This window comes from Danio rerio, chromosome 15 (assembly GCF_052040795.2).
Source record: "Danio rerio strain M-AB ecotype USA chromosome 15, GRCz13ab, whole genome shotgun sequence".
NCBI classification, from domain to species: Eukaryota; Metazoa; Chordata; class Actinopteri; order Cypriniformes; family Danionidae; genus Danio; species Danio rerio.
The window spans coordinates 2,605,562-2,620,617 of NC_141035.1; the positions used below are offsets into that span (position 1 = coordinate 2,605,562).

The following is a 15,056-nucleotide window of genomic DNA, read 5'->3' on the forward strand; positions in this document are numbered from 1 at the left end:
ATCTCGCTGGGCTGTGGCTAAGTACAGACAGAACACTTCCTTGTAGGTAATCTGGGAAAAAACACACAGTCATAGAGGGTGAAAATAAGAAAGGGAAAGTCTTGTTTGTTTGTGTTAGCCTGAGAAGCATGTAACACAGCCCCTTTAGTGGAGGAACTGGTTTTCAAGTTAGCTGAAACCCATGAAGTGCTCAAAATGTCTGACACAGGAGGAAGCGTTTATGTCAAAATGGCCGTTCACATTCATGCTTTGTGATTCAGTAAAAAGGTGAAGAAATACGTATAAATGAGAGAAATACACATTAATGTAATGGTAATAAAGGCAGTGCAGTAACCAAATCCCAAGTAAATATTACCGTACACTGTAAATAAATATCAGTACATTCATTTTTAACTTATATTTTAGTCATAGCTTGTATAATTTTTCTTTTATTTATGCTTTTGAATTGCATTGTGGCACCTTAATCTTTCCTCCAACAACATTTTATGTTGAAAAGTTTGAAAAGGCGACTTAAAATAGCTTGAAGTGATATATTTTGCTGTAAATTACAGTAAACCCATGGTAATAAACTGCCGTTGCTGTTATTTTACAGACTTGATTCTCTTTAAGTATTTATTATACAACATATTGTTTCAAACTACCAAAAAATAAAAAATAAATAAATAAAAGTCACTTCATTATTTTATTGTGACAAAACCATCTCTTTTCAGAAAAAAATACATCATGTTTTAATAGGACTCTTTAAGATTAACTTTCATTTTTCTCTGGAATTTAGAGAATGTTTTGGACGCCCACACCAAGCATTTGATTTTAATCTTGGTCTATGTGGCAAAGAAATGTACACTTTTATTGTGGTCATCTCCTCGGGCACCCTCCTTTAAAATGTGGTTGTCTCAAGTAGGTAGCTAATTCCACTTGAGAAACTCACCTATGACGTACATCAAAAGTCTGATGATTTTTGGCAGCTACGGACACCTTTTTGGCATTACAATAATAATTTCTCCTGGTTTTCTAGTCTGTGGTGCATGTTCAGCTCCCAGCCTGACTGTGTTATCCTGTTTACTTGTGTGTATATTTCTTGTTATTTCCTACTGTATAGCTGAGACTGTATTTGTATGTGCTGATCTATTAAAATAACCAATGATTAATAAAAAAGTCACTTTATTAAGCTGTTGAGTTGAACATTAAAAAAAGAAAAGCCGAGAGAGATCGATGTCCAATAATGCAACTCATAACTGCATTAATGCTGCGATTACAGCACAGTTGAAAACAGTAAAACAGTGCTTATACTGTAAAATTACAGTAAATGTGTGGATCCACAGCTGCCAGTGTTTACTGTGAAGCTACAGCACAACAGTAAAATGTAAAAATAATCTGTCAAATTACAGTAAATGGCTAAAACTACAGCTGCCAGTTCTTTACTGTCATTTTACAGCACAATTGTACAATTAAAAAACAGTGCAAACTGTAAAATTACAGTAAATTGTGGGAACCACCACTGGCAGTACATTATTATGAAATTACAGCTCAACTGTAAAATGTACAAATGGTGAAAAAACGGTCAAATTACAGTAAATATCTGAATCCACAGCTGCCAGTACTTTACTGTAAAATTACAGCAACTATAAAATAGAAAAACAGCTGCAAACTGTAAAATTACAGTAAATAGTTGGAACCAAAGCTGCCAGTACTTTACTGTGAAATTACAGCACAACTAAACAATGTAAAATAGTGGCAAAACTGTAAAATTACAGTAATTGTCTGAAGCTACAGCTGCCAGTACTTTACTGTGTATTTACAGCACAATTGTACAAATGAAAAACAGCGGCAAAATGTAAAATTACAGTAAAATGTGGGAATCACCACTGGCAGTACATTATTATGAAATTACAGCTCAACTGTAAAATGTACAAATGGTGACAAAACTGTCAAATTACAGTAATTGTCTGAATCCACAGCTGCCAGTACTTTACTGTAAAATTACAGCAACTATAAAATAGAAAAACAGCTGCAAACTGTAAAATTATCGTAAATAGCTGGAACCAAAGCTGCCAGTACTTTACTGTGAAATTACAGCAACTATAAAAAAGAAAAACAGCTGCAAACTGTACAATTACAGTAAATAGCTGGAAACAAAGCTGCCAGTACTTTACTGTGAAATTACAGCACAACTAAACAATGTAAAATAGTGGCAAAACTGTCAAATTACAGTAAATATCTGAATCCACAGCTGCCAGTATTTTACTGTAAAATTACAGCAACTATAAAATAGAAAAACAGCTGCAAACTGTAAAATTACAGTAAAATGTGGGAACCACCACTGGCAGTACATTATTATGAAATTACAGCTCAACTGTAAAATGTACAAATGGTGACAAAACTGTCAAATTACAGTAAATATCTGAATCCACAGCTGCCAGTACTTTACTGTAAAATTACAGTAACTATAAAATAGAAAAAACAGCAGCAAACTGTAAACTTACAGTAAATAGCTGGAACCAAAGCTGCCAGTACTTTACTGTGAAATTACAACACAACCAAACAATGTAAAATAGTGGCAAAACTGTAAAATTACAGTAATTGTCTGAATCCACAGCTGCCAGTACTTTACTGTAAAATTACAGCAACTATAAAATAGAAAAACAGCTGCAAACTGTAAAATTACAGTAAATAGTTGGAACCAAAGCTGCCAGTACTTTACTGTAAAAAGTACAGCTCAATTAAACAATGTAAAATAGTGGCAAAACTGTAAAATTACTGTAAAATTCTTGAATCACAGCTGCCAGTACTTTACTGTAAAATAACAGCAACAATAAAATAGAAAAACAGCGGCAAACTGTAAAATTACAGTAAATAGCTGGAATGGAACCACAGCTGCCAGTACTTTACTTTGAACTTACAGCACGACTAAACAATTTAAAATATTGGCAAAACCTATAAATTACAGTAAATGTCTGGAACCACCGCTGGCGGTATTTTACAATTTTACAGCACAACTGAAAAGCTGGCACTACTTTAATGTGAAATTACAGCATAAATGTAAAAAAGGCGACAAAACCTGTAAATTACAGTAAACATTTAAATCCACAGCTGCCAGTATTTTACTGTGAAACTACATCGCAACTGTAAACTTGAAAAACAGTTGCAAACTGTAAAATTACAGTAAAATGGCTGGAACCACAGCTGCCAGTAGTTTACAGTGTCTGTAACTATCTTTATGCTGTTTTCATTTGTTTTTATTTTTCTTATACTTGTCTCTTTTATTCCTGTTTATGTAAAGCACTTTGTATAGCCACGGTGTATATAATGTGCTACATAAATAAACTTGCCTTGCCTTGATAAAAGTCACTTTTTCCAACTTTTCAAGGTTAAAAGTTGTTGGAAGAGAGATCGAGCTCCCATAATGCAATTCAAAAGCAGAATTAAATGAGGAAAAATAAAAACATGAATCACAAAATACAGAAAACTGCCAGTTTACGGATATTTTTACAGTGCAGGTCTATTTGAGCTTACTTTTTACCTTAGGAAAGACATCTGGTTTTATAAGTTTGTGACCCACATCCTGTTGTTAATTATCAGATCGTTGCTCGTGTCTGCTTTAGACATCTCGTATAACCAGTTTGGGAAACCTTCAAACCAAAGTTTCAGTCCAACAGTTTCACGCAGATGCCTTTGCTATTATCATTGCCGACGACCTGTCGAACCAGTTTCAGAGACCTTAAAAGCAATGGTCTCTGCAAAACGACTTGTAAAATATTCAAACTTCCCTACATTTGGGAAATAATTAAATACTAAATAAGCTAAATTACTAAAATAAGGGTAAAATAAGCTCATTTACTGAAATTCACACTTTTAATTCGTGTTAATTAAGTCGTGTGTTTTGATATTCACTAACTACTGACCACACAGTTCCCATAGGAACTGCATATATCTTTGTGCTCCATCATAAAATATCTACAATAACACAATCAATTTGACTTAATTCTGATTGGTCATATACCATTCTCCAGCATGTAAACATAAGCGTTGCATTTCCAGGAAGAACTGAAAGAACTTGAATTTAGGTGTGGCTGCAGATCAAAAACAAACAAACAAAAAGTAATTCTGTTTCTTGCTACATGTAATAGACCATAGTAATGTAATAATAATAATATTAATTAATAATTATATTTAGTGTATAGTGTTGCAACTTTTTTTACATCCACCAGCAGTGAGCAGCACAAATTGGATTAATTTGTTTGGTAATTTGCAATCAAACTCTACAATATATATATATATATATATATATATATATATATATATATATATATATATATATATATATATATATATATATATATATATCTAAGGTATTATAGCTCGATTAAATGGATAATAACTAATAGATGCATCGATTTTTTTACTGCAATATATATATATATATATATATATATATACATATGTGTGTGTGTGTGTGTGTGTGTGTGTGTCTGTTAATTTTTGGTTGTAAACAATGACTCTTACATGATGTGTTTGCCAATATAACTATAGTTGATGTCAATATGAATGAGCAAATCAATTTACAGTTTTACAGAACCATTTATTATAATAAACAAAAACAAATATCAGGACAATTTTACTGATTAAGACATCTTTATGCAAAAAAAAAAAGTTAATTTATACACTGACAAACAAACACAAAAGCTAAGTTAATGCACATTTAATCTTTACAGTATTAAAGCTTACGTCTTACATTTAAAGAAACTATTCCTCTCGTCATATTAAACGTATAATATAAGAATGCATTGTTAAAAAAAAACTAAAAATCAACAAAAAATATTGAATAAAATCACATTATAAATGCACATTTTTCTCTTTCAGGGATCTGCACTCAATAAATGCCTTCTTCAAACTACTTATTTAAAATTAGCTTGAGTTTTTTGGAGGGAAAACTTAATTGTTTTATGTTGAATTCACTCAACTAAGTTAACTTAATCAAATTATGTTGGGAAAACATCAAGGAATTAAAATAGCTTAATATGTTTTTTATAATTTTATTCGCCACAATGGAATCAACCACCGAGTATTAAGTTTATTTAGTCAATTTTTGATGGTGGAACACCAAGGAATTAAGTTAGCTATTTTTTAAATTTTTTATAACTTTATTAATCCAGGGTCACCACAGTGGAATGAACCGCCAACAAATAAGTTTATTTAGCCAAAATTTTGTTGGTGGAACATCAATGAATTACGTTAGCTAATTATTTTTTAAAATAATTTTATCAATCCAGGGTCGCCACAGTGGAATGAACCACCAACAATCAAATTTATTTAGTCAATTTTTCATGGTGGAACATCAATAAATTAAGTAAGCTTATTATTTTTTAACAATTTTAATTGAATTGAGCATAAAACAATTAGGTTGTCCCAAAGAAACTCAAGAATTGTGTTGTTTCAGCTCATTTCAAATGAGTAGTTTGAACAAACGGCAAGCATTATTTTCCAAAACATCTGCAAACATCATTTTCTTGAGTGCACGCTGTAAAACAAATGCAGGCTTCCACGCAGTTCATTCACGTCGGCACAACACAAATCGATTAAGTTATTAGCCGTTAAGTGAATTTGACATGAAACAGTTAAGTTGTGCCAACAGAAATCTCAGGAGTTGTGTTCATTCAGCTCAAAAGTGTGTATAATCACAGCACATATATACATCCTCACTATATAACCACTATATATGCAATATCAGACACAGTCTTTCAATTGATCTTCTTGGCAAGTCTTAGAACGAAAGAGTGAGAGAGAGTCTCCAAAAGTCTTTGCGATCTCCGCGTAGCTCTCAGACGTAGGCTCTGCTGGTGGCGGTGGAGCGCGGCTGGGAGTATTTCATGTTGTATTTTTCATCTTTTGGAGGGCAGGAGCTGCACAGGATTCCACCTCCGATGATCAGCAGCGCTGCGACGCCCCATCCGATGTACAGCGAAGCCCCCATCTCCCTCCGCTGAGCATCAGTGAGCAGAGGATTGTAGAAATCTCTGATGATGGTGTTGGCGGACCAGCAAACAGGCACCAGCACCAGAACTCCAGCAATGATGAAGATCACGCCGCTGGCGATGGACACTTTAGCCTTGGCGTCTTCCCTTTCCACGAAGTTGGTGCATTTCCCGCCGGCGATGCCCAGGATGAGCGCGAAAAAGCTGACGATGATGGCGATGACCACGAGAGCTCGAGCGGCCTGCAGGTCCTGAGGCAAGGCCAGGAGCGAGTCGTAGATCTTACACTGCATCTGTCCCGTGCTCTGCATCACACAGTTCATCCACAAACCCTCCCAGATGGTCTGCGCCGTCACGATGTTGGCTCCGATGAACGCGGTCACCTTCCACATGGGCAAAGCACAAATAATAATGGCTCCCAAGAAGCCAATGATGGCCAGGCACATGCCCAGGATCTCTCGGCACATAGACACCATGTTTGCTTGTTTGTTTGTGGGCTTGTGAAGTTGAACGTGTGTTTTCTGTCCGCTCCGAAGGGTTGTAGTGACTTCACTGCACAGGCTTACAGAGTTTTAAGATTGTGTCCAGAATGGGAGGAGTTCCAGGCTGATGAAACTGGGTTGGAGGTGAATTTTCAAGATTGACCGGATTCCTCGGCTGTGTTTGCAGGTAGTGGCCAGGCTAGTTTCGGTGAGATGCAAATCAATGGGGAACAATAAACATCAGAGATGCTAACGAATGTAGTCATCAACCGAGAGTATTGGGTTTGTGACACACAAGTCCTTGCTGAGAGTCTCTCTTTCTGTTTGCATGCTGAGGGAAACTGTGTTTCCTGTATGAGCCTTTGTTTACTGTTTTAGTTGTTTGTGTGTGTTACTCAACTCAACAACACACTTCTCTGATGTTTGTTCAAAAAACTTAATTGAAATGAGCTGAATCAACACAGTTATTGAGATTTTGTTGGGACAACTTACATTTGTTATGTTCAATCGACTTTTGTTAAATATGTTAAGTTAACTTAATTGATTTGTGTTAGAACAATATGAATGAATTTTGTGTAACCCAGCATTTTTTACACACACATATATATATATATATATATATATATATATATATATATATATATATATATATATATATATATATATATATATATTTTTTTTTTTTTTTTTTTTTTTTACTAAATCAGTTTGTGTTGGGACATTATGAAGGATTTTTGTGTATTTTTTTACAGCGGCGAGACTTTTTCTACCACAATTTATTTTTTGCGGGTTTAAATGTGTCCAGAGAAAACATTTTTAATGTTAACTTTTGAGAGAGACTGTATTTTTTATCTTTGTGGGTTAAAATAAGAGAGGTTAAGAGAGACTGTATTTTATTCATGAGCCTTTGTTTACTGTTTTAGTTGTTTGTGAGTTATTCAACTCAACAACACACCTTTATTGTTGCTTGTTTAAACTACTAACTTAAAACTTGCTGAATCAACACAATTATTGAGATTTTGTTGGAACAACTTAATTTTTATGCTCAATCTACTTTTTTTCCCCCTTTTTTTTGGGGGGGGGGGGGGGGGGGGTATTAAATGTATCCAGAGAAATGTTGACCTCTGAGAGAAACTGTATTTTATTTATGTATAAGCCTTTGTTTACTCTTTTAGTTGTTTGTGTTTTTGGCAAGACTTTTGCTGCTACAGTCTTTATTTTATGTGAGTTTAAATGTGTCCAGATCAAATGTTTTGATGTTCACTTCTGAGTGAAACTGCATTTTGCACTTTTCTGATGATTGTTCAAACTACTTAATTAAATTGAGCTGAATCAACTCAATAATTGAGATTTTGTTGCGGCAACTTAAATTTGTTATGTTCAAACCACTTAAATTTGGTAATCCACTTAAACTTAATCCATTTTTTGTTGGGACAACATGAATGAATTATGTGGAACCCAGCATTTTTACAGCGGCGAGACCTTTTCTGCTATATATATATAAATGTGGGTTTAAATGTGTCCAGAGAAAATATTCTTAATGTTAACTTTTGAGAGAGACTGTATTTTTTATTTTATCTTTGTGGGTTAAAATAAGAGAGGTTAAGAGAAACTGTAATTTATTCGTTAGCCTTTGTTTACTGTTTTAGTTGTGTTTGTTTGTTTGTGTTTGTTTTAGTTGTTTTTGTGTTTTGGCGAGACTTCTGCTACAGACTAGAGACTTCTACACATTTATTTGATGTGGGTTTAAATGTGTCCAGAGAAATTTTCTTAATGTTAATTTCTGAGAGAATCTGTTTCATTTAAGTATGAGCCTTTGTTTACTGTATTAATTGTTTGTGTGTGTTACTCAATTCAACAACACACTTTTGTGATGTTTGTTTAAACTATTGAATTAAAATGAGCTGAATCAACATAAATATTGAGATTTTGTTGGGACAACTTATATTTTGTATGTTTAATCCCCTTGAATTGATTAAATCTGTAAAGTTAACTTAATTGATTTGTGTTGGGGCAGTCTGAAAGAATTATGTGGAACCCAGCATTTTTACAGATGCAAGACTTTTTCTGCTATATATAAATAAATATATAATGTGGGTTAATATGTGTCCAGAGAAAATGTGTTTAATGTTCACTTCTGAGAGAAACTGTGTTTCCTTTATGAGCCTTTGTTTACTGTTTTAGTTGTTTGTGAGTTACTCAACAACACACCTTTATTGTTGCTTGTTCAAACTACTTACTAAAAATTTGCTGAATCAACACAATTATTGAGATTTTGTTGGAACAACTTAAATTTTGTATGTTTAATCCACTTGAATTTGTTTAATATGTTAGGTTTTCAAGGTCTTAACTTAATCAGTTTGTGTTGGGACATTATGAAGGATTTTTGTGGATTTTTTTACAGCGGCGAGACTTTTTCTACCACAATTTATTTTTTGCAGGTTTAAATGTGTCCAGAGAAAACATTTTTAATGTTAACTTTTGAGAGAGACTGTATTTTTTATCTTTGTGGGTTAAAATAAGAGAGGTTAAGAGAGACTGTATTTTATTCATGAGCCTTTGTTTACTGTTTTAGTTGTTTGTGAGTTACTCAACTCAACAACACACCTTTATTGTTGCTTGTTTAAACTACTAACTTAAAATTTGCTGAATCAACACAATTGTTGAGATTTTGTTGGAACAACTTAATTTTTATGCTAAATCTACTTTTTTTTCCCCCTTTTTTTTGGGGGGGGGGGGGGGGGGGGGTATTAAATGTATCCAGAGAAATGTTGACCTCTGAGAGAAACTGTATTTTATTTATGTATAAGCCTTTGTTTACTCTTTTAGTTGTTTGTGTTTTGGCAAGACTTTTGCTGCTACAGTCTTTATTTTATGTGAGTTTAAATGTGTCCAGATTAAATGTTTTGATGTTCACTTCTGAGTGAAACTGCATTTTGCACTTTTCTGATGATTGTTCAAACTACTTAATTAAATTGAGCTGAATCAACTCAATAATTGAGATTTTGTTGCGGCAACTTAAATTTGTTATGTTCAAACCACTTAAATTTGGTAATCCACTTAAACTTAATCCATTTTTTGTTGGGACAACATGAATGAATTATGTGGAACCCAGCATTTTCACAGCGGCGAGACCTTTTTTTGCTATATATATATATATATATATATATATATATATATATATATATATATATATATATATATATATATATATATATATATATATATATATATATATATATATATATATAAATAAATAAATAAATGTGGGTTTAAATGTGTCCAGAGAAAATATTCTTAATGTTAACTTTTGAGAGAGACTGTATTTTTTATTTTATCTTTGTGGGTTAAAATAAGAGAGGTTAAGAGAAACTGTAATTTATTCGTTAGCCTTTGTTTACTGTTTTAGTTGTGTTTGTTTGTTTGTGTTTGTTTTAGTTGTTTTTGTGTTTTGGCGAGACTTCTGCTACAGACTAGAGACTTCTACACATTTATTTGATGTGGGTTTAAATGTGTCCAGAGAAATTTTCTTAATGTTAATTTCTGAGAGAATCTGTTTCATTTAAGTATGAGCCTTTGTTTACTGTATTAATTGTTTGTATGTGTTACTCAATTCAACAACACACTTTTGTGATGTTTGTTCAAACTATTGAATTAAAATGAGCTGAATCAACATAAATATTGAGATTTTGTTGGGACAACTTACATTTTGTATGTTTAATCCCCTTGAATTGATTAAATCTGTAAAGTTAACTTAATTGATTTGTGTTGGGGCAGTCTGAATGTATTATGTGGAACCCAGCATTTTTACAGATGCAAGACTTTTTCTGCTATATATAAATAAATATATAATGTGGGTTAATATGTGTCCAGAGAAAATATGTTTAATGTTCACTTCTGAGAGAAACTGTGTTTCCTTTATGAGCCTTTGTTTACTGTTTTAGTTGTTTGTGAGTTACTCAACTCAACAACACACCTTTATTGTTGCTTGTTCAAATTACTTACTAAAAATTTGCTGAATCAACACAATTATTGAGATTTTGTTGGAACAACTTAAATTTTGTATGTTTAATCCACTTGAATTTGTTTAATATGTTAGGTTTTCAAGGTCTTAACTTAATCAGTTTGTGTTGGGACATTATGAAGGATTTTTGTGGATTTTTTACAGCGGCGAGACTTTTTCTACCACAATTTATTTTTTGCGGGTTTAAATGTGTCCAGAGAAAACATTTTTAATGTTAACTTTTGAGAGAGACTGTATTTTTTATCTTTGTGGGTTAAAATAAGAGAGGTTAAGAGAGACTGTATTTTATTCATGAGCCTTTGTTTACTGTTTTAGTTGTTTGTGAGTTACTCAACTCAACAACACACCTTTATTGTTGCTTGTTTAAACTACTAACTTAAAATTTGCTGAATCAACACAATTATTGAGATTTTGTTGGAACAACTTAATTTTTATGCTAAATCTACTTTTTTTCCCCCTTTTTTTTGGGGGGGGGGGGGGGGGGGGGGTATTAAATGTATCCAGAGAAATGTTGACCTCTGAGAGAAACTGTATTTTATTTATGTATAAGCCTTTGTTTACTCTTTTAGTTGTTTGTGTTTTTGGCAAGACTTTTGCTGCTACAGTCTTTATTTTATGTGAGTTTAAATGTGTCCAGATTAAATGTTTTGATGTTCACTTCTGAGTGAAACTGCATTTTGCACTTTTCTGATGATTGTTCAAACTACTTAATTAAATTGAGCTGAATCAACTCAATAATTGAGATTTTGTTGCGGCAACTTAAATTTGTTATGTTCAAACCACTTAAATTTGGTAATCCACTTAAACTTAATCCATTTTTTGTTGGGACAACATGAATGAACTATGTGGAACCCAGCATTTTCACAGCGGCGAGACCTTTTTTTGCTATATATATATATATATATATATATATATATATATATATATATATATATATATATATATATATATATATATATATATATATATATATATATATATATATATATATATATATATATATATGTATATATATATAAATAAATAAATGTGGGTTTAAATGTGTCCAGAGAAAATATTCTTAATGTTAACTTTTGAGAGAGACTGTATTTTTTATTTTATCTTTGTGGGTTAAAATAAGACAGGTTAAGAGAAACTGTAATTTATTCGTTAGCCTTTGTTTACTGTTTTAGTTGTGTTTGTTTGTTTGTGTTTGTTTTAGTTGTTTTTGTGTTTTGGCGAGACTTCTGCTACAGACTAGAGACTTCTACACATTTATTTGATGTGGGTTTAAAAGTGTCCAGAGAAATTTTCTTAATGTTAATTTCTGAGAGAATCTGTTTCATTTAAGTATGAGCCTTTGTTTACTGTATTAATTGTTTGTATGTGTTACTCAATTCAACAACACACTTTTGTGATGTTTGTTCAAACTATTGAATAAAAATGAGCTGAATCAACATAAATATTGAGATTTTGTTGGGACAACTTAAATTTTGTATGTTTAATCCCCTTGAATTGATTAAATCTGTAAAGTTAACTTAATTGATTTGTGTTGGGGCAATCTGAATGAATTATGTGGAACCCAGCATTTTTACAGATGCAAAACAGTTTTCAGCTATATATAAATAAATATATAATGTGGGTTAATATGTGTCCAGAGAAAATGTGTTTAATGTTCACTTCTGAGAGAAACTGTGTTTCCTTTATGAGCCTTTGTTTACTGTTTTAGTTGTTTGTGAGTTACTCAACTCAACAACACACCTTTATTGTTGCTTGTTCAAACTACTTACTAAAAATTTGCTGAATCAACACAATTATTGAGATTTTGTTGGAACAACTTAAATTTTGTATGTTTAATCCACTTGAATTTGTTTAATATGTTAGGTTTTCAAGGTCTTAACTTAATCAGTTTGTGTTGGGACATTATGAAGGATTTTTGTGGATTTTTTTACAGCGGCGAGACTTTTTCTACCACAATTTATTTTTTGCAGGTTTAAATGTGTCCAGAGAAAACATTTTTAATGTTAACTTTTGAGAGAGACTGTATTTTTTATCTTTGTGGGTTAAAATAAGAGAGGTTAAGAGAGACTGTATTTTATTCATGAGCCTTTGTTTACTGTTTTAGTTGTTTGCGTGTGTTATTCAACTCAACAACACACCTTTATTGTTGCTTGTTTAAACTACTAACTTAAAATTTGCTGAATCAACACAATTATTGAGATTTTGTTGGGACAACTTAATTTTTATGCTCAATCTACTTTCATTCATTTTTTAATTTTCTTTTCTGCTTAATCCCTTTATTAATCTGGGGTCGCCACAGCGGAATGAACCGTCAACTTGTGCAGCATATGTTCAACGCAGTGGATGCCCTTCCAGCCACAGTCTATCACCGGGAAACATCCACACACTTATTTACACTCACACGCTACGGACATTTTAGCCTACCCAATTCACCTATGCCACATGTGTTTGGGCTGTGGGGTAAACCGGAGCACCCAGAGGAAACCCACGGCAACACGGGGAGAACATGCAAACTCCACACAGAAATGCCAACTGACCCAGCTGAGGCTCAAACCAGCGACCTTCTTGCTGTGAGGCGAATGTGCTACCCACTGCGCCACCGTGCAGCCCTCAAGTTAACTTAATCGATATGTGTTGGGACAATATGACTGAATTTTTACAGAGACAAGACTTTTTCTGCTACAATTTTTTATTTTTGGATTTATATATGTCCAGAGTAAACTTTTACATGTTTTGTTTATTATTAGGGCAAGCTAAAATGGCTGTCTATTATACAGGGGAACATATAGTTGAACAAAGCAAGAGGTACAACTTGTTCCAGTTTTTTTTATATATATATATATATATATATATATATATATATATATATATATATATATATATATATATATATATAGCAAAATATAGCAAAAATATCTACAAATCACGTTGATTATCGATATTTCAAAGCTGTGGATGATCTTTTTTATTTTTTATTTTGACGTGATGTGGTGTCATGCGGGCTCTTTAGTTTGAGGCTTAAACAATTTGCCATTTTACAATATATATATATATATATATATATATATATATATATATATATATATATATATATATATATATATATATATATATATATATATATATACACACTTTACTCTACACTTGAGTACAGATACCCTAATAAAATATTACTCCTATTACTATTATAGAGGTATAATTTCAATATTACTTCATTCAAAGACCAAAAGCACTAGATATTTAAGTAAAAAGAGTTAAAGTACTTACTGATGAATGCTTTTAAATTTAAATATGGGAGAAAATTTATTTACCAAACCTTGTCATACTCTGATAATCACACTGATAATTCATTTGAATGCACGTGAAGCACATTTAGATTCGTTTGAAATATTAGTAAATCAGATTTTTTCCCCCCTAAAATGAGCATTTTAGTCCACCTCCTTTGTTTATGGTCAGTTATTTCACTTTAAACTAAATTAAAAGAACCTGTTATTATTTTATTTTAAAATCTTTCTGGTTAGTTTTCTTTTTTTTCTGTACTTTGAGCTTTAAACCAATGCTACATTAACACAATGTGGTTATTTCCTGTCACTTTCCTAGAAGGATTCATGGTACTTTCCACAATTACATACAATTCATACAATTACATCATCAGTTTCCACTGTAATCAATTTAATTGTAACTGCTGGCAGGTTATGAAATAGAAAAATATAAATGTTATATTAAGATCATTTATAATAATTCAGAAATATATTTATTTACAAAATCACAGTCTCCAAGTGGAAAATCAAAGTCACACACTCACAAAAATACAGGCTTCAGTTTCAATACAACAACATGACCATGTTAAAACAAACGTCATCCATTAGCAACACTAAAATCTGTAGTAGAGAAAACGAGTCCGACAAGTTTTTAGTTTTTCCAGATCATCTCCATTTAAAGCCTGGCAACAAACAAGACACTCAATATAGTTGTTTTTGTATAATAAATAATACAGTTTCAATGAATCCAAGTAGGTACAGATTTCTCTGTACATTTTGAGGAGCACTGTTTTAGAAAAAGCCAGTAGATAAATGTCCTTCAGTTAAAGGGATTGCCTTGGAGCAGACCAATAAGCAACAGATGTGGTGTTTATAATGTTTCTCCATGAGTAATATGTTGGAGTAAAGAGAAATAAGTCTTCTTGATCTTGATTGGGATCTATAGGCTCTGCTAATGGCCCTGGAGCATTTTTATAGGAAGAGTCAGTCAAGAAATATCCTTTAGTACTTACAAATGTTACGATGTTGAAACAAACATCACAAAACAAGTCCAACAAGTTTTAGTTTTTCCAGATCATCTCCGTTTAAAGCTTGGCGAAGTGCATGACCTCAATAGACTTACTTTAAATACATTCAGTTCAGCCAAACACTGAATTAAAGGGACAGTTCACGCAAAAATCTAAATTTACTGCCTTATTTACTCTCCCTCAAGTGTTTCCAAACCTTTACGAGATTCTGTTGAACACAAAAGAAGATATTTTGAAGAATGCTGACTGACTGAAACCATTGAGTGAAACAAATACAATGGAAGTCAATG

General features: G+C 32.3%; 2 protein-coding genes and 1 long non-coding RNA gene across 3 annotated transcripts in view; 1 reads left to right on the plus strand and 2 right to left on the minus strand.

The window, feature by feature from the left end:
- The window catches only part of amotl1 (angiomotin like 1), a 314,310-nt gene that overhangs the window by 103,507 nt on the left and 195,747 nt on the right, over positions 1-15,056 (minus strand). The window lies entirely within an intron of this gene.
- On the minus strand, positions 4,559-6,496 carry cldne (claudin e). Its single transcript, NM_131765.1, is given in 1 exon segment — positions 4,559-6,496. A coding segment is annotated over 1 exon segment (630 nt). The 5' UTR covers positions 6,449-6,496; the 3' UTR covers positions 4,559-5,818.
- LOC147833555 (uncharacterized) lies at positions 7,242-9,163 on the plus strand. The gene is made up of 3 exons (XR_015508995.1): positions 7,242-7,275; positions 7,567-8,637; positions 9,030-9,163. It is a non-coding gene; the product is annotated as an uncharacterized LOC147833555 (long non-coding RNA).